Source organism: Diabrotica virgifera, chromosome 8, assembly GCF_917563875.1.
Source record: "Diabrotica virgifera virgifera chromosome 8, PGI_DIABVI_V3a".
NCBI classification, from domain to species: Eukaryota; Metazoa; Arthropoda; class Insecta; order Coleoptera; family Chrysomelidae; genus Diabrotica; species Diabrotica virgifera.
Genome location: NC_065450.1, coordinates 201,043,311 through 201,065,447, shown reverse-complemented (window position 1 = coordinate 201,065,447; position 22,137 = coordinate 201,043,311). Strand labels below are relative to the sequence as shown.

At 31.7% G+C, this 22,137-nt stretch overlaps 1 protein-coding gene across 1 annotated transcript in view; it reads left to right on the top strand.

The window, feature by feature from the left end:
* Positions 1 to 22,137, top strand: part of LOC114328256 (nose resistant to fluoxetine protein 6-like) — a 142,069-nt gene that overhangs the window by 23,148 nt on the left and 96,784 nt on the right. Inside the window, exon 2 of the mRNA XM_050659611.1 lies at positions 4,948 to 5,169. Coding sequence (XP_050515568.1) covers positions 4,948 to 5,169 — 222 coding nt within the window. The remainder of the gene's footprint in view (positions 1 to 4,947; positions 5,170 to 22,137) is intronic.

The following is a 22,137-nucleotide window of genomic DNA, read 5'->3' as shown; positions in this document are numbered from 1 at the left end:
GTTGTTTCCTATTATTCAAGTAGGATTGGAACCAATTCAAAGAAATACCTCAAATTCCATAGAAATTTAGTTTTTTGTTCAAGATGTGATTTACACAATTAAAAGCTTTAGCATAGTCACAGAAAACAGTGGCATTATAACGATTATTGTTTAGTGCTTGGTAAACCTCATGTAGTACAGAAAACATGGCATCAGTGGTACATTTATTAGTTAAATAGCCGAACTGATTCTGTGATAAAATGTTGTTATTAACGATAAGGACATAAGTCGAGTTTTAATGAGTCTCTCAATAATTTTGGAGAGTACCGGTAGTAAGGCAATAGGTCTATAGTTGCATGTATTAGATTTTTCACCACATTTATGAAGAGGAATAATAATGGCTATCTTTAGGCACTCTGGAAATTTACCTTTTTCAAAGGAATCATTAATTAGTGAGACGAGGATTTCCAACACATTTTCTGTGAGATTAGAGAAAATTTTTATAGATAGTCCATCAGTACTACAGGATGATTCGCTTTTGATACTATTGATTGTTTGGATCAGAGTTATCCACTGGTCTTAAAAAGAAAGAATTCAAGACCTTTCTTGAATTAGGGATATAGGAAATGGGATCTTGTTGCGGCAAAATAGTTGATGTTATATTTTTACTCACATTAACGAAGTAATCGTTTAGACTTTCAGGATTTGGAAGGGAAAATGATTGAGCTGTGTGAGTTTTATATCGAAAATCGTTTATTATAGACCAAGTTTCTTTTGCAACACTTTTAGAGGTTCCCAGACTATTTTGATAATAGGCTTTTTTAGCTGATTTGGTAAGTTTTAGATATGTTGTCCTGTACTTTGTGATATATTCAGTGACAGAAACATTGGTAGTAAATTTCTTGATATATAGTAGTGAACGCATATTCTTGGCTGATATGCGAATACCTTTCGTAACCCAAGGTTTCCAATGTTTTGGCTTAATAGGAATTAAAGGAAACGCCTTACTGAAGATGCGGAGAAGCTTATCTAGAAAAACACTGAAATTATAGTCCACGTCTATAGAAGGAAAGCGCCACTCAAAAGTTAAGCATACATTTTGGAATTTACGAAAATTCTGGACGGAAAAAATCCTACCTAAACGTCGGGTTTTTGAGGAGGGTTTGCTGAAGATGTTAAACTTCGTATACACTGCTTCATGATCAGATAGTCCCGCATTAATAACTGTAGAGCAGATATCAAGGGGTGAGAAATCAATAAGATAGAATGGAACGAGATGAGATATTTGGCACAAGCTAGAGCAGTATGTAAAAGAAAAATCAGAAAAACAACACAGTAATAACAATAACAAGAAACACTCAATATAATTATAGTTAATTATAATTAACACTAATTATAATTAACCAGTTAATTTATTATTATAAATGTACTGCAAATATTGTGTCACAAAAATAATTTAAAAACAAATTTTCCTGTAACGTAAATATTAAGGTTCAAAGATCAATTTTTCGTCGTAAACTATAAATAAAAAAGCTTTTTATGAAATAATTTTCTAGTAAGTTTAAAAAGCAAACAATGTAATTATTTATTTTTTAAAAACACCCAATTACTGTAACTAGCTCTACTTAATATTTAAACAATTTTTATCAATTATTTTTAAGAAAAACAAATCAAGAAGCATTTGAAGCTTATTAAAAATTTATTACATTTTTTTCTAAAATTTATATAATTGCATGAAACACAATTTTTTTCTGTCTGTTTTAGAAGTTTTATAAATGATTAACACGAAGGAAGTCTGTTTTAGAAATCCATCGATAAAATTTACAAATGCTACATTTAATAAACGCAAATTATTTACCAGTATTATTATTATTAAACTAATTTTTGATTATTTTTCAACCAAGCAATATTTCCTTGCTTATTAACCAATTTCCCAATAACTTTTAATCTGGAAATGTAACTAGTATTGTCCATTATCATTATCATCATTCTCTTTGTCTTTATTCTCATGCCGGGTCGACTTCCCTAATAGTCTGGGCACTGGGCACATTATAGGAGAATAGGCCATTTTGGGGAAAAGTTATTTACCATCAATTTTATTGCTGGAATCGAATCATATCATTGTATATATTAATAATATAGGTATGCGAAGTCCGCGGATAGTGTGCTACTTTTTTTATAAACAAAATGGCGCCCGAAAACCGTGTTTTTTTTTCAATTTTTGTTCTATAACTTCAAGGATTTTAACTTTACACCAAAAATAACCAAATAAAAATTCACCGTAATTAAATTCTGCATAGAGACGTGATTTTTCCGATTTACTTCGACGAAAGTTTCCCCCGGAAAATGCGGGTTTTTCCAACAACATCTTTAATTTTCAACTAAAATTTTAGATAAGTAATTGTTTATCGATAATTAAATAACTTGGCAATGTAAATGCTCTGTTCGTATAGATTTTAACTCCAGAAGCCGATCGAAATTGAATGAACAGTTTAGCAACAATTGAATTGTTATACACACAATTACACAATAATTATGATACATAAGAATAACTATGATTTTTGTATAAAAAAGAACTGTACATATCTAATGTACTTTACAGAATTGAAAGTAGACTATTTAAGGGGCCTCGGGAATATTTTAAAATTATAATTTAAAAGAAAAAATGTTTAATTGTGAGTGTTTCCTGAGATACAACCAGTCAAAGTTGAGCGGCATTTACGGCAAAGATATAAACAATAGGATCATAATTTTCGAACAATAACCTTTTTATTTCAGTCCTCTTTCTTCACGCCAATTTTAAATCTTTAAAATACTCATAACAGATATTTTTGTAATAAAAGCTATCGATATTACGAGTGAAAATTGCCAAAAATTGCAAAATTCCAATCAAAAATTAGGTTGGAGAAAATGTAATCTGAAAGTTCAAAATCGGTATACGTTAAAAAAATGCATTTTCTCGGCTTCCCATGGAGCAATTTTCTTCATTCTTTTTTTGTTCCCAAGTAACTCGAGTAGATTCATCTAACTAACGCATTATTAAATGTCAAAGTTGCTTTTGTTTTGTTATAATAAATTTATTTATTTATTATAACAAAAAATTTTAATTTGTTTAAATAAAGATTGTTTAAATAATTATACAGCTTTCAAATGAGAATATTTGTGTTTTTAACGTTTTTTAGTAAGTTTATCTAAAAAAAGTCTAAAACTGGAAAAAATATGTAGTTTTCTTTGCTTATAAATAAATTAATCTATTATAACAAAACAAAAGCAACTTTGACATTTAATATTGCATTAGTTAGATGGCTCTACTCGAGTTACTTGGGAATAAAAAAATAATGAAGAAAATTGCTTCATGGGAAGCCGAGAAAATGCATTTTTTCTATGGATACTATACAATGTGCAACTTCTCTCACTACTTACAAACATTCAAAACGTACAATCCCTCATGCAGTGAGAAAAGTCGGCCATTGCAATGAGAAATATTTTTTCTCATGGGTTCTCTTTACGGTTTTCCATACATATCGCCGTTTCCATGATAACATGCACAATACAAACACAATTAATCTTGTCAAAAAATGTGTTGAAGCAAAACTTACTAGGAATAACCTTTCAAAACTGTTCAAAAATAACTGTTAATTAGAATTATAAATAAATAACGTAAGTATATAAATTTTAAGAATAATGAATGCCTACATGTATATGTATTGTATTTCAATTTATGCAGATAATATACCTAAAAGCATCTAAATAATTTAATTTTGAAGTTTGAACTCTTGACAAAACCGCATCCATAGAAAAAGTACCGTGTACAACACATGAGAAAATAAAATATTTCTCCCTCGCTTGATTTGCGGCCCTCGCCTCGTGCCTCGGCTCGTGCCAACAAACTTCTGCGCTCGTGAGAAATATGTATTTTTTCTCACTTGTTGTACAATATACTATTTTTAACGTATACCGATTTTGAACTTTGAGATTACATCTTCTCCAACCTAAATTTTTATTTGCTATTTTTGGCAATTTTCACTCGTAATATCGATAGTTTTTATTATAATAGTATATGGTATGAGTATGAGTATTTTAAACATATGAAAATTAGTGTGGAGAAAGAGGACAAAAATAAAAAGGTGATTGTTCGAAAATTATGATCCTATTGTTTATATCTTTGCCGTAAATGCCGGTCAACTTTGACCGGTTGTATCTTAGGAACCACTCATCACAATTAAACGATTTATCTTTTAAAAGAAGCGTCCTGCCGCTATTTTTCCAATGCTGTTTTCATGATTTAATTTAATTTAATATTTCCCGAGATATTTTTTTCACTCTTTTCACCTACCATATCTCTTTTTGTATTATAACTAGAAGATTTATGAAGGAACGAGTCTCTTTGTTTTTATAAGCTAAAAAAATGTTTTATATGGTTTTTTTAGTTAGATGCATAGTTGTTAATGTATTCGCAAAAAACCGTTCGAAATGGTGTTATGTTTCAATGAAAATGGCAAATTTTCAACCACGAATAAAGTATTGAGTTTTTAAAAAAAATTATAGAACAGTTTTTGCTTAGAAGTAGGGTCTCTAGCCACTTCCGTAGTTATTCTAACCAAAGAATTTTCTACCCCCGAGAAGTGGGAACCGCCCCCAAGATAAAAGCGCCATAGTATATAGGGTATACTTTGAATTAGGAAATAAGTAGAGGCTATTTCCAAAATTTCATTAAAATCCATGCAGTAGGATAGAATTTGGAGGTAATATCCTGTTGGTAACAACACACACATAAATTTTTATTGATCCGTTGATCCGTCTTAAGAATGTATATTTTATTAAGGTGAATTTGTTTAGTTCCAATTATTAAAAATGATTTTGAAATTATACCATTCACTAATGCCCGCGAAGAAAGACATTGTCCAATTGCTACGTTGTCACTTTGATTGTGATACCAAGCCGTAATGATTGAATTCATATTTTCAGAAAACTCCACACTAAACTCAACATTCTACAGCATCGAAGATCAGGAATCCACCGAAACCGACGAATCTCCTCCTGTGGACGACTCCTTGCAAGACCTTAGCTTCTTCAACAGTTTAAAGATCGTTCAGGAGGTGATCGCGAAGCTATCAAATGCTGAGTGTGTCAGAGATGTGGCGCATGTCCTTCAAGCTTCTAACAAAGGAGAAAGGTGGGCATATGAAAGTAAGTATAATTTTATAACGACATTTTTCAATAATTTGAAGTGGACATTTAGGGGACTGCATATAGATTTTCACTTCGGAAAAAATCAAACAAGATAGAACTTTTTGTAATTTCATTAAGAAATGTTTAATAAACAACATATCAAAAAGGTCTACTCGAGAAGTGGGTGCTTCATTTTTTATAAACAAATGAACTACGAAATTAGATGTTTTTTTTTAAATAACTCCGAAAATATAAATTTTAGAAAAAAAACTGACTTGACCATTGAAAAATTCAGAAAATTTTACGAAAAAAATTTTATATAAAGAATTTTCTAAAATTAAATCTGTATCTTGTATAATTTTTTATTTATAACGCTAAAGTCACTCGTCTCACAAACATTGGCGCACTGTAAACTAACGTACGGCGAAGTGCACGGTTGAGTTATTTTAATGTAATTCTTTAACTAATGGATCAAATGAAATTTTACAAATTGAACATGAAAGAAGAATAATTAGGCTATCTTATGGCTATAATAAAAAGAAATAAAATGTGTGGGCATAAGTACGGTGTGGGCGGAAAATGAGCCTTACATGAATTTTGTTACTGATGATGATTTAAAAATGTGTAACTAATACAATGTTTCTTATAAAACCCTCAATTTTGCACAACTTGCCTTTCAAGCATCGTGCTAAATGATGTTTTATTAAAAAAAAATCTCAAAAATTTAATTCAAATGATACGACGTCTCAAAAAATGTAATTTTTGAAATCTTCGTAGTTTTATAGAATTACCACCACTTTAAGACGGTATTACTCAAGTTTGAACAGATCCATTACAGTTTTATAAGTGCTTTTCTAAAGCTTAGGATGTAATATTTAAAATGCACTAAATTATTTTACTTTAGAAATGAAATAAACTATTTCTTTTTGAGAAAATTAAGAAAGATAACCAAAAAGTAATACAAAAACCGAAAATTACCAGCTAAAAAAATGTTTATACAAAGTGATCAAAGCTTTTTTCTGTAAAACTTACCTAAAATACATTTAATAATAAGCTTTATCAATAATGAATGTTCAGCAAAAACAATTTTTTTAGCTCTTATACAGTATGTATGCGTAACTTGGAACCTATTGATAACTTTTTTATTATCAGTTTTACGAAAAAAGTTATTCTTTATAAAATACTCTGCATCGTATATAATCTAAGATGCAATCATCAAATATCAAATTTAATTAATGTTATACGAGGTATGTCATAAAATATGAATTTCACTCGGGAATAAAGTACCTTTACATTTCACAATATCGAAAATTGTTATTAATAAAAGTTGTTTGGAATTAAAAAATTTGTTTTAGTGTTCAATTACATTCCTTCTAATTTTTTACATACCTCGTATAAAATTAAAAAAGTTTGATATCTGATGGTTTTATTTTAGATTTTAGACCAGGAAGAGCATTTTATGAAGAATAACTTTTTTTAGTAAAAGTGATAATAAAATAGTTATCATAATTGTAATAAAATGATGATGAGTATCCGTAATTTGAGAAAAAATAGAATTTTTTTTTTGTTAGAATGATGTAATTGTATATTTAGACATAGTTTCTAATTTCAAACAAATTTTCATAATAGCATTTTTTGATATTCTGGAATAAAAAGGTACTTTACTCTTTAACGAAATTCATATTTTTGACATAACTCGTATAAAATTGATAAAATTTGATATCTGATGGTTGAGTTTTAGAGTTTTGACTATCCAGAGCATTTTATTAAGATTAACTTTTTTTCGTAAAATTGATAATAAAAAAGTTTTCCATGTGGTTCCTAGCTACGCAGACATACTGTATAAGAGCTTCTGTATAAGAATTTTCAAATTGCAATGCCATATTCTGATTCAGCATAATCAAAAACAAAATAGAAACATATTTGATCAAAGTAAAATGATGAATTTAACGATATTTTTAAAATTATTTATACAAAACAATTGTTATTGTTTAAACAATTAATAAACAATTAGCGGCCAAATCTGCGAGTAGAACTTTTTACGTTAACATGTATATAAACTATCAAAAAAAGTTTTAGAAAAATATAAGCTTGATTGAATTTTTCCGAAACAATGCATGTTTTCGTTCTAATTGCACTCCCATAATTACTGAATTTTCGAATTTTAGACATCAAAAGTTTACCAAAAATAATTATAAAATTCTGAAGTATAATGTCCAAATTTTGTGGTTGGTGTTGGATATAGTTTAACTGTCATGATATTTGTATTAAAACCTATTCAGTTTTAACCAAACCCACAGAGTTATTCATATAGATCACTGTCAATGTAGGAATGAAAACGTAGTACTTCTATGCGCAGATCCACCACCAAAAACTGTTTTTAGATCAAATCCTGGTGCTAGAATAATGGAACAATGAGTACCTAAACAATTGACATGAGTCACAATTACAAAATCATTAACAATGAAATCAGAAAAAAGATAAGAGAGACAAAACAAACTTACTATGAGAAAATTTTAAAGGTATAGAAGATCTTCAGAACAAATACGACATATTCAACCTGCATAAAAAGGTTAAACAAATGGCAGGACTGCAAAAAGAAACCACAACACAACTCTTTTAGATAAAATCGGAAATACTATGACAACAACTGACGAAAGCTAAAACGATGGAAAGAATATATGGAAGAGTTCTTCGACGACGAAAAAGGAAACCTACAAGATGTATCTTTCGAGGACACACAAACAAGTGTAGAAATTACAAATGAAGAAATATTGTATGCACTTAAGAACACCAGAAACGGAAAAAGCTCGGGGCCAGATCAACTGCCTATTGATATCCTTAAAATAATAGAAAATGGGTACATGGATGTCCTCTTACAGCTCTTTAATGAAATTTATCAGTCATGTGACATACCCAATGAATGGTTGACCTCAACATTTATTTGTCTTCCAAAAAAGAAAAATGCTAGAGAATACACCGACCACCGCACCATAAGCCTGTCTCACACACTTAAAATGTTTTTAAAGATCATTCATAAACGCATTTACCAAACAATTGATACGGATATTGAAGAAATCCAATTTGGATTCCGTAGAGGCGTAGGTAGGTCCCCGTGAAGCTCTCTTTGCATTCAACGTACTAATCTACTGCATCTAAGCAGAGATGCTTGGATGTGAACCAAGATATATATACGTCTGTTTCATAGATTACAACAAGGCTTTCGATAAAATCCTCCACAGAGAGCTAATGGACGTCCTCAAAGCAAGACAATTACAATACAATGACCTTCGAATTATAACAAATCTATACTATAAACAGCAGGTACACACACGCATTAACGAACACACATCAGAAGAGTTCGAAATTAAAAGATGAGTGCGAAAGGGTGTGTATTGTCACCACTACTATTCAATGCATACTCTGAAGAAATTATGAAAAGAGCTCTTGAGGGAGAAACAGCAGGAATAAAGGTCGATGGAACGCCAATTAACAACGTTAGATATGCGGACGATACTATCATAATAACGGACAACCTCCAAAACCTCCAAAAGCTAATGAACAAGATAGTTGAACACCGAGAAGAATATGGATTATAAATAAACTTCAAGAAAACTAAATTTATGAGGATATCAAAAACCCAAAATAATGATGAAAGCCTTACAATTAGCGGCAAGACTTTAGAATAAGTTGAAAACTACAACTATCTTGGCACAATAATTATTCACACAAACGATTACTCCAAAGTAGGGATGGGAAAAACCTACCGGTTTAAACCTAAAACCGGTTTTTTTACTTCTCAATAACCGGTTTTACCGGCTGTTTTTTTTTGTCCCGGTTATAACCGGTTTTTTCTTTTTAAAGTAAAAACCGGTTATTAGGTTTTTACGGTGATTAGGATTAGGTTAGGTATTATTTTGGATCACAATCATAATTATTATTCTCAAGTAATTATTGAAAACAAAACCATAATTCAAATTTTATTTTATTTTATAAATACAGAAGCAAACTGAAAGTGCAATCTCACATCAGCCAGAAACAATTATTAAGTTTTATTATAATATTTTCTTGAAAAAGTATTTGTGATCATAATATTTACATAAGAAGTGATCTGGTTGAATTAGACGCAAACATATTTTGCAAACGTAACTCTTGACATTGAAAGTATTTTTCTGATTACCAAAAATGATGAATGACTATGAATATCGAATTACTGATTACGAATACGAATCTCCAAGAATTTCCCTACGTTTTCAAAACGATACACCCATACAGGAAGTATTAAATGAGTTAAAATGTACCTATTCTACAAATATACAAACGTGTTAAAAGTAATACATGATACATTTTTTTGATGGTAGTAAAAATAAAAGATAAATTGCATTATCCAATTTATTTTTAAGTAAAATATTTATGTTGATATTATTTTTTTTTAATCCCATTTCAAAGAGTCTGGGAAATTTTTTATAAGTTGAAATGGTTGGGGAATTTTTTGGGTTTGGGAGGAGAGGAAAATTGGTGGGTACTTTAGAGGATTATATTTTTAAATGGTAAATTAAAATTGCATCATTAATTGAATACAATAATTGCATATTATATTCTACTCTCATAATATATTCAATGATGATAGAACCTGAATTATTTCAGCGATCTCTGTTGAGCAGTAGTATAATAATTTTGGTTTACTGTTCTCTACATCTGACTACTGAAATTCACAAATCTTTGGGATTCACACAAATCAAATTTTATTTCGATACAATGTATATGTTACAGTTCAAGTTGATTATCAGTTAGAGTTGACTCCAACACTCCAACTCTAGTTGGAGTCAACTCCAACTGAAACAAGCAGTAAAAGTTGATTTTAAAAATTTAAATCAACTTTTACTAGTTGGAGTTGACTCTTCCTGGATCGATTCAGTAAATGTTGATTATACGAGAATCTCAAGTGCATTTTTGATGAGTGTTCGTTTCTTTGTTTTGACCGTTTCAACTACTTATTAGTACAGTCTCTAACGTCGCCCACGTTAGATAAATTATTCTGATTCGATTTTTTGCACAAACTTACTCAAAGAAATACATCCATATAACAATCCTTATAACAAATACACAGGGTGTCACGCGGTACCGCGGTCGAAAAATTGTTTAATCAATTTTTGTTAATCAAATTCACAAAAATAATTTTTATCTACTCTATCTCATATTATGTAAAATGTAAAGGTTTTATTGTGTGAAAATTGTAAATATAGATAGCAGTACATGAAGGGTTTAAAGTGTGTCTGAAGTAACAATGTATTTTAAATGGGTTTTACTTTTTCGCACTGTTTTTTAGCACACTTTCATATAATTAAACATCCTTAACTTTCGCCTTCGGGAGGAAATCAGACACGCCCTTGCAACGGCAACTGAAATGCTCACAAAACAGCGACCACGGAAGCAAAGATGGATGACAGAGGAAATATTGGATTTAATGGACGAAAGAAGAAAATGCAAACAGCACAAAGCAATGTACAAAGTATTAAATAGAACCATTAAACAAAAAATAAAAATTGCAAAAGAAAAATGGATAACAGAACAATGTGAAGAAATCGAAAACTTATATAAAAACAAGATGACTTCCATCTGTATAAGAAACTCAAGGAATTCACAGGCACGACATACTCACAAGGACTAAATAATCTAATCAACGCAGAAGGCAAACTGATTTCAAGCCCTGAAGAACAAATAAACATGTGGGAAGAATATATAAAGGAACTCTGCTATGACATCAGAGAACCTCCTACATTAAATACCGAAAACGACGAAGGTCTTCCAATATTGAAGTCCGAACTGGAATATGCTATACGTCAACTAAAAAACAACAAATCTGTAGGAAAAGATGAGCAGCTGAAATATTGAAGTTAATCAACGAGGAAAACTTAGACCTTCTTCTTGGACTATTTAATAATGTTTACAATACAGGGACTATCCCTAAAATATGGCTTGAATCAGTCTTCATACCACTGCCTAAAAAGAAGAACGCCAAATTATGCCAGGACTTCCGCCTTATAAGTCTATTAAATAACATTCTGAAGCTTTTTTTGCGTATCATACAGAACAGAATATATTATAAAAAATGTGATGAGGTCACCGGTCAAGAACAATTTGGCTTCAGGAAAGGTATGGGGACACGAGAAGCAATATTTTGTCTTCAAACTCTGGCACAAAGATACAAACATCAGCAAGCAGACCTTTATATCTGTTTCACAGATTTTGAGAAAGCGTTCGATAGGGTAAAGCACAAGACCTTGATAGAAAGATTGAACGACATCGGAGTCGACAAAAGAGTTTCTAAAATTATAGAGGCTATTTATTGGAATCAGACAGCAATCATAAAGACCAATGGTAATACGTCAAGGCCAATTGAAATACAACGAGGTGTTAGACGGGGTTGTGTGCTATCACCCATACTTTTAAAGTCTACTCTGAGGTAATATTTGCAAACTCTTTATCGCACTCTTCAGAAGGAATCAGGATAAACGGTCAGAGAGTAAATAACATCCGCTATGATGACGACACAGTATTAATGTCTGATTCGGACCATAGTCTGCAGATACTGTTGGATAGGGATACTGAGAGTTGAGAAACTCTCAGCAACTACTGAGAACGGGTTACTAATCGCGGCAGGTAAAGTAACATTCTTCTTTCAATACAACAAAGTGTTACTTTACTGCCGAAAATGAGGGCAAATGCGTACTGAGCCCTGCCAAAGACAAACCATTTTCATTTACAATAATGACACGAGCCGTCTCACCGTGTCTCGGAGAGCACGTTAAGCCGTCGTTCCCCCTGGGCTAGTGTACTTCGACACTAGTTACTTGAAACAGGGTTAAAGATGTAATTGGCGCCGGAACTGTCCGAAAGGCAAAAATGCCATACGATATTACATATTATGAAAGTCAGAAACTAAAAAAAAATCAAAGATTAAAGCTACCTCTATAAGATCCTGAAGAAATTTTTGTCATTATTTCATTAATAAGATAATATTTTTAATTATCAACAATGAGCGCTAAGCATGTATTGAGGCGGCCGTCAATGTGAGTGCGAGTGAGACTCACCATTGACGGCCGCCTAATACGCACTTAGCGCTCATTGTTAATAATTAAAGATAACAGCTTAGTAATAAAATAGTGACAAAAATTTCTGCTGGATCTTGTAGAGGGGGCTATAAACTTTGATTTGGTCACTTTCTGACTTTCATAATAATGGATTTTAACCGAGTTATTAAGCCTTGAAAATGGCTATTTTCGCATTTTTCAAATTTTAAATCGCGTATAACTCGACAACAATCAATTTTAGGGAAAAATCACAAAATACCTTTTTTGCTCAGAATAACCCAAATTATCTAAAAAAAATTATTCGAAGTGAAAATAGTACATTGTTTACCGGGTAGGAAAAGCTTAACATTCCTGGACGACTGTGAAGATTGCTAAGTCGAGGCGCAAGCCGAGACTTAGCAACACAGAGTCCAGGAATGTGGCTTTTCCTACGAGGTAAACATACTATTTTTCCGCAAATCGTTTAAAATTCGACAGATATTGATTGATTTAAAAAAAAAACGCGATAATTTTATTCCCAAATAAATGGTGCTTTGAAATTCCTAATAAAATTACTTGGGTTACTATGGAAACGTATTGAGGTTGAATTGTCAAACTTGACGCTTATAAATTTAATTGCTGGTGTTCTCGAAAGTAAAATGATAAGTGATGATGAAATTTCCATTACTGGGACTCCTCCAGAGCTGGTTGAGGCAGTGAATACTGCTTCATTAGAATGATTGCCAAAGAAATCAAGAGAAAAGTACGAAAATGCATACAGACGTTTTATGGATTATCGCATGAGTAAAAATACGAGTTCTTTCTCAGAAAATGTTGTAATGGCATACTTCCTAGACCTTTGTTTATAGATGAAATCTTCAACATTATGGGCCAATTATTCAATGCTGAAGTCAACCCTTGCACTTAAACACAATGTAGATATATCTACATACTCAAAACTTCGTTCTTTATTGAAACGGCAAGCTCAAGGTTATAGGGCAAAGAAATCTAAGATTTTAACGAAGGAAGAAATTGAAAAATTTATCCAGGAAGCTCCAGATAAAGAAAATTTAATGATTAAGGTAATTTACAAGGTTTTAATAGCAATGTGTTTTCTATCATTTATGTAGAACACTAACAACTGTACGGAAATATCATTTCCTTACAGTAAGGAAATGACATTTCCTTACAGTAAGGAAGTCCTGACTTTTTCTTCAAGAAATTTTGACAGGAATGTCAAAATTTCCTGGCGATTTGCGGAAAGATTATTTTTGTAAATTTGTCTAAAAAAAATTGTTTAAACAATTTATCGATACCCAGTAGATTTGTTATAAGGACCTCTTTTTGAGTAAGTTTGTGCAAAAAATTCGAATCGGAGTAATTTACCTAACGGGGGCGACGATAAAGCCTAGACTAATTTGAACATATTCAGTAACATTTAATTTCTAGAATCGGCTGTTTGTGTGAATCAGAATCAACTTTTACTAAATGGCATTAGGAAGAGTATACTTTTCCTAGTTGGAGTCTACTTTTACTAGTAAATGTTGAATATAAATCTTCATTTTATATTTATAATCAACTTTTACTGAAACCAGCCGTTAGAGTTGACTCGAACTAGTAAAAGTCAACTCCAACTGGATAATCAACTTGAACTGTAACATATACAGAGAGAGTCTGTAATTTGGAATAAATTCAATATCTCAAATAATAATTGTTTTTTTGAAAAATGCTCAGACCCGTCGATTAGTATTTCAGATTGTCATTTTTGACATACAATAATAATGTATACAGGGTGTCCCAGTTTGGAGATATGACGTCATCGTTAATTTTCTTAAATGGCAACACTGTCATTTTGATAGCTATTTTGATAGGGTGTATAAAGTTATATACAACTGCAAAATATCAAATTTTTAAAAAACCAATACAGAAGTAAAAACTTCGAGATGTATTCTGGTATAAAATCGTTTATTTAAAAACTATAAAATGTCATCGAATGCAGAACGTTTTCGTTCTAAACAGAACATCTTCAGTGCCTAGAATGAAGTATTTCCACGTTAGATTAAAGCAAAAGGTTTAAAATGTGACTGTTAAAATGAAAAATGTGGGAATACTTACATCCTACCGAGTATTTTGAAACTAGCACACCGTAAATAGTGTTAACATCATCATATATGGTTTACATAATGTAATATGTTAAAATGTTATGACTACAAGTCGATGTTAATGGATAAAGTGGAACACATGCTAAAAGGGTGCCATGGTTCCCTGCTCGAAGATACTAGGTACTTGCCAATTCAATGGGCACAGACCAACTGAGAAATTGTGAAGTGGATATACAATTTGACAAGGGTGACATGACATGACAAGATAAAGCCAATTTTTGGTTAAAGTTTCATTTGATTTTGGATTTTTTAATAAAATGCCAAGGTTTGTCTGCAAAAATAATTTAAATTATTTGAATAATAAAATATACTGTAAAGTTTAAATTAGCAACTCTCTATTCCAGAATAACTTATAGATTCATTAAATTTAATGCAGATATATTACGTGGTTAAGTTGTGACGTCATCGGATGTGAAATGACGAGATGAAAGTTGAGTTTGTTGAAACAAGGAAATACACTACATAATAAGATAATTAGACTTGCATGGAAAAACAAAGCTAAACAAGCCGAGAAAACCAGGATTTAAGAGTGTTTTTATGTGATGAAATGTTGGTTGCCTAAAAAGGCAAGCAGACAACAGGTTGAATGTAAACGGTAGAATATTGCAAGAAAACAGTATATATACAAAAGGTGGCTATTTATTGTGTTAAATTTATTATTATACTATTGTAATGAATAATTATGTCTGTTAAAAGTTGGAAAATAGTTGTTAAAAAATTAAATAACTAAAGATTACTGTTAGTGAGGTAGATATATGTGTGACGGATATGATTGTATATAGTATTGTGAAATGAATGAGAGTATGTAATAATATAATAAAATTAAACTATGTGACCTAAAGTCTAATTCATCTTTATGTAGTTTTGAAAGGACTGAATGAATTGAAAGTAATGTATCTTGATATTCCACCAACGTGGAATAGTGAATAAAATAATTAGAATGAGAGCTACCAATATAGGTCAAATTGTGTGTTGGTGTCAGTATGTAAAGAAGAATCTAAATTGAATGAGTATATGAAATAGAAAAGTATGAGATTGATTTCTATTGGTGATAGTGGAGTGAACAGACTGAACTAAATGAAATATATTTAAGTGCACAAACTTTATGAACGTATGTGATTGTAACTGAAATCAAACAAATGAAAAATGTGAAAAATTTTTTTTTATTTTAAATTGGGATAAATGGATATTGGAAGTTGCCTGATACGAATGGAAATGAAAAGATAGATGAAAAAAGAAGAATAGTGAATGCAATAAAACTTAAATGTTATAATCTGAAAGAAGTTTGACTGAATGGGTCGTAATGGATATAGGTGTGCAGTATCCTATTGTTAAGTAAAGTCTAAGAATCTAAAAAGAAAGAAGTGACAGAATGTTACTAAGTAAGGAAAGTGATATATATGACAGACCAGAGAGATTGGATGTATGGTGTTATTTATTATTGTAAGCGGAGATGAGAAAAAAAAAAAAAAAAAAAAAAATGAGTAAGTAACATAACAGGCAACAGGATAAGGGAGTTTGAAGAACATTCCAAAGAGACAATAAACCAGACCGATTTAAGGATTAATAATAATAAGAGGCATTTAAATAAATTATGAAAGAAGTGGTGAGATGAGATATAGAGGACCTGAAAAAGAGACAGAGACACAAGGTCAGACCAGAAATGAATAGGAGTGGAGGAAAATATGAAGGATAGGAAATTAGAAGAATCAAAACTGTGTTAGGGATGGGATGGTGGGGGAGGCAGCCATGAAGTTGAAAAGAAATGCAAGTTGAGATATGTGTTAATGGGTGATTAGTATGGAAAGAGAAGACTGTTAAACTAGTGGGGTAGTGGAAAAAGAGGGGGAGGGGGAAATGGAGAATAGGAGTATAGGGGAAGGGGGGTGAGAGGAATAATGAGAGAAAACTAGGGTTGGATTAAGGGAATAGTTGTCGATGGATAGGAGTGAAAGGACGATTTAAAGTTGTTTGACGATTAACGCAATTGGGGCTGGTCCTCATGTCTCTGGAAATCTCGAGGTCCTCGTACAAATCCAGGCGTAGATTGTTTCTGTCTTGGATGTTATGAATTAATTTAACACCATCAGGGATGTCAAGATGATGATTATTAACTTTCAAATGATGGGAAAAGGCTGATGTAGTGTCTCTTTTAGAATGTTCAGCAGATCTGGTTGAGAGTGATCTGTAAGTCCTGCCGATGTAAGAGGCATCACAATCAGAACAAGTCAGTCTATAAACACCACTACGATTCATATAGTGTATTGTATCCTTAGTATTTGTCAAAAAGTGGCCAAGGGTATTTCCAACTTTGAAAGAAATATGTATATTCTCAGAAGAGTTAGATACAATACGTTTAATCTTTTCAGATAGATGTGGGTTATGATATGGTAGTGACCTGTAAATAGCAGAAGATGAAGATGACTGATGGAAAGCAGAATTTTGAAGCAATTTAGATTCTCTTTTACGGATGAGTTTATCTATTATAGAGGGATCGTAACCATTGTTGACAGCTATTTGTTTTATAATGTTGAGTTCTTTGTTGAACGAATCTGTTGACATAGGTATAGAGAAAAGTCTGTGTATGAAGCTTCTGAAAGCTGCTAGTTTGTGTGATAGAGGATGATTAGAAGAAAAATGAATTACATGGTCAGTTTGGGTGGGTTTACGAAAGATACCAAAGTTGAATTGGTTGTTAAGTCTGGTAATAGATAAATCAAGGAAATTAATGGCCTGAGAAGATTCTAGTTCCATGGTAAATTTGATATTAGGGTGAATTAAGTTAATTTTAAGAAGTAGTTGTTGAGCTGAGTCATGATGTCCAGCGATGAAGACCAAACAGTCATCTACGTAACGAAACCAATGTAAAATTTCTGGATTTTTCATAATGTGATTGGACTCTAAATGATCCATAAAGACATCAGCTAGGAATGGGGATAAGCAACTGCCCATTGCTAAACCATCTGGTTGTTTATAGAATTTGTTGTTGAATTGAAAGAAATCTTGAGATAGACATAATTCAAGGATATCTAGTATCGGTGAAATGACATTGGGCTGAAAAGACTTGTTGACTAGAGTGATTTTACCAGACTTAAAGTTTCGATTTTGGGCACTGAAGTAAATAGGTTGCTTACATCAAAAGAAAGCATAGTTATGTCTGGATTGAGATTGATGAGTTGAAGTTTATCAACTAATTGGTATGAATTTGATACAGTAAAACGGGGTGTGAAGTTGATTAAATTTTTTAAGGTGTTAAGTATGAATTTTGATAAAATAGATACTGGAGTGTTAATGAAACTGACGACAGGACGTATAGGAATTCCAACTTTATGTATCTTGGGTAAACCGTACAACCTCGGAATAAGAGGGTTGCCAGGCAGTTTGTTGTAAGGGGCCTCATAATTGGATAAAAATTCAGAGTGTTTTTTGATGTTATCTTTCAATTTACTTATGAATCTCTTGGAAGGATCAGTTGGTAAAATAATGAAATGGTTGTCATCTAGAAAAGATGTTTCTAGATGACAACCATTTCATTATTTTACCAACTGATCCTTCCAAGAGATTCATAAGTAAATTGAAAGATAACATCAAAAAACACTCTGAATTTTTATCCAATTATGAGGCCCCTTACAACAAACTGCCTGGCAACCCTCTTATTCCGAGGTTGTACGGTTTACCCAAGATACATAAAGTTGGAATTCCTATACGTCCTGTCGTCAGTTTCATTAACACTCCAGTATCTATTTTATCAAAATTCATACTTAACACCTTAAAAAATTTAATCAACTTCACACCCCGTTTTACTGTATCAAATTCATACCAATTAGTTGATAAACTTCAACTCATCAATCTCAATCCAGACATAACTATGCTTTCTTTTGATGTAAGCAACCTATTTACTTCAGTGCCCAAAATCGAAACTTTAAGTCTGGTAAAATCACTCTTAGTCAACAAGTCTTTTCAGCCCAATGTCATTTCACCGATACTAGATATCCTTGAATTATGTCTATCTCAAGATTTCTTTCAATTCAACAACAAATTCTATAAACAACCAGATGGTTTAGCAATGGGCAGTTGCTTATCCCCATTCCTAGCTGATGTCTTTATGGATCATTTAGAGTCCAATCACATTATGAAAAATCCAGAAATTTTACATTGGTTTCGTTACGTAGATGACTGTTTGGTCTTCATCGCTGGACATCATGACTCAGCTCAACAACTACTTCTTAAAATTAACTTAATTCACCCTAATATCAAATTTACCATGGAACTAGAATCTTCTCAGGCCATTAATTTCCTTGATTTATCTATTACCAGACTTAACAACCAATTCAACTTTGGTATCTTTCGTAAACCCACCCAAACTGACCATGTAATTCATTTTTCTTCTAATCATCCTCTATCACACAAACTAGCAGCTTTCAGAAGCTTCATACACAGACTTTTCTCTATACCTATGTCAACAGATTCGTTCAACAAAGAACTCAACATTATAAAACAAATAGCTGTCAACAATGGTTACGATCCCTCTATAATAGATAAACTCATCCGTAAAAGAGAATCTAAATTGCTTCAAAATTCTGCTTTCCATCAGTCATCTTCATCTTCTGCTATTTACAGGTCACTACCATATCATAACCCACATCTATCTGAAAAGATTAAACGTATTGTATCTAACTCTTCTGAGAATATACATATTTCTTTCAAAGTTGGAAATACCCTTGGCCACTTTTTGACAAATACTAAGGATACAATACACTATATGAATCGTAGTGGTGTTTATAGACTGACTTGTTCTGATTGTGATGCCTCTTACATCGGCAGGACTTACAGATCACTCTCAACCAGATCTGCTGAACATTCTAAAAGAGACACTACATCAGCCTTTTCCCATCATTTGAAAGTTAATAATCATCATCTTGACATCCCTGATGGTGTTAAATTAATTCATAACATCCAAGACAGAAACAATCTACGCCTGGATTTGTACGAGGACCTCGAGATTTCCAGAGACATGAGGACCAGCCCCAATTGCGTTAATCGTCAAACAACTTTAAATCGTCCTTTCACTCCTATCCATCGACAACTATTCCCTTAATCCAACCCTAGTTTTCTCTCATTATTCCTCTCACCCCCCTTCCCCTATACTCCTATTCTCCATTTCCCCCTCCCCCTCTTTTTCCACTACCCCACTAGTTTAACAGTCTTCTCTTTCCATACTAATCACCCATTAACACATATCTCAACTTGCATTTCTTTTCAACTTCATGGCTGCCTCCCCCACCATCCCATCCCTAACACAGTTTTGATTCTTCTAATTTCCTATCCTTCATATTTTCCTCCACTCCTATTCATTTCTGGTCTGACCTTGTGTCTCTGTCTCTTTTTCAGGTCCTCTATATCTCATCTCACCACTTCTTTCATAATTTATTTAAATGCCTCTTATTATTATTAATCCTTAAATCGGTCTGGTTTATTGTCTCTTTGGAATGTTCTTCAAACTCCCTTATCCTGTTGCCTGTTATGTTACTTACTCATTTTTTTTTTTTTTTTTTTTTCTCATCTCCGCTTACAATAATAAATAACACCATACATCCAATCTCTCTGGTCTGTCATATATATCACTTTCCTTACTTAGTAACATTCTGTCACTTCTTTCTTTTTAGATTCTTAGACTTTACTTAACAATAGGATACTGCACACCTATATCCATTACGACCCATTCAGTCAAACTTCTTTCAGATTATAACATTTAAGTTTTATTGCATTCACTATTCTTCTTTTTTCATCTATCTTTTCATTTCCATTCGTATCAGGCAACTTCCAATATCCATTTATCCCAATTTAAAATAAAAAAAAATTTTTCACATTTTTCATTTGTTTGATTTCAGTTACAATCACATACGTTCATAAAGTTTGTGCACTTAAATATATTTCATTTAGTTCAGTCTGTTCACTCCACTATCACCAATAGAAATCAATCTCATACTTTTCTATTTCATATACTCATTCAATTTAGATTCTTCTTTACATACTGACACCAACACACAATTTGACCTATATTGGTAGCTCTCATTCTAATTATTTTATTCACTATTCCACGTTGGTGGAATATCAAGATACATTACTTTCAATTCATTCAGTCCTTTCAAAACTACATAAAGATGAATTAGACTTTAGGTCACATAGTTTAATTTTATTATATTATTACATACTCTCATTCATTTCACAATACTATATACAATCATATCCGTCACACATATATCTACCTCACTAACAGTAATCTTTAGTTATTTAATTTTTTAACAACTATTTTCCAACTTTTAACAGACATAATTATTCATTACAATAGTATAATAATAAATTTAACACAATAAATAGCCACCTTTTGTATATATACTGTTTTCTTGCAATATTCTACCGTTTACATTCAACCTGTTGTCTGCTTGCCTTTTTAGGCAACCAACATTTCATCACATAAAAACACTCTTAAATCCTGGTTTTCTCGGCTTGTTTAGCTTTGTTTTTCCATGCAAGTCTAATTATCTTATTATGTAGTGTATTTCCTTGTTTCAACAAACTCAACTTTCATCTCGTCATTTCACATCCGATGACGTCACAACTTAACCACGTAATATATCTGCATTAAATTTAATGAATCTATAAGTTATTCTGGAATAGAGAGTTGCTAATTTAAACTTTACAGTATATTTTATTATTCAAATAATTTAAATTATTTTTGCAGACAAACCTTGGCATTTTATTAAAAAATCCAAAATCAAATGAAACTTTAACCAAAAATTGGCTTTATCTTGTCATGTCATGTCACCCTTGTCAAATTGTATATCCACTTCACAATTTCTCAGTTGGTCTGTGCCCATTGAATTGGCAAGTACCTAGTATCTTCGAGCAGGGAACCATGGCACCCTTTTAGCATGTGTTCCACTTTATCCATTAACATCGACTTGTAGTCATAACATTTTAACATATTACATTATGTAAACCATATATGATGATGTTAACACTATTTACGGTGTGCTAGTTTCAAAATACCCGGTAGGATGTAAGTATTCCCACATTTTTCATTTTAACAGTCACATTTTAAACCTTTTGCTTTAATCTAACGTGGAAATACTTCATTCTAGGCACTGAAGATGTTCTGTTTAGAACGAAAACGTTCTGCATTCGATGACATTTTATAGTTTTTAAATAAACGATTTTATACCAGAATACATCTCGAAGTTTTTACTTCTGTATTGGTTTTTTAAACTATGGTATACAGCCAACTATTGGGATTTTCCCATTGATTTTTTATCAAATTTTTATTCTCTACCATTTACAAGATAATAAAAAATAACAAAGTTATGTCTGTAATTTGGAATAAATTCCATAATTATAATACTAATTGTTTTTCTGAAAAATGCTCAGAGCCATCGATTAGTATTTCAAATTGTCATTTTTGACATACAATAATAATGTATACAGGGTATCCCAATTTAGAGATATGACGTCATCGTTGATTTTTTTTAAATGGCAACACTGTCATTTTGATAGCTACAGTATTTCTCATGATCATCTTTCAGTGCGTCACAGTTTTTCGATTTCTTTCTAACGCATTAAATTGTATGTGACATAAAAAAAGGCACATGGGTGATTACATTCCGTCGGTGACATTTTTATAATATTTATTCTAGTTATTCTAGTTGTCGATAGATGGCGCCATAATACAAAAATAATTTTTTTTAATTAGA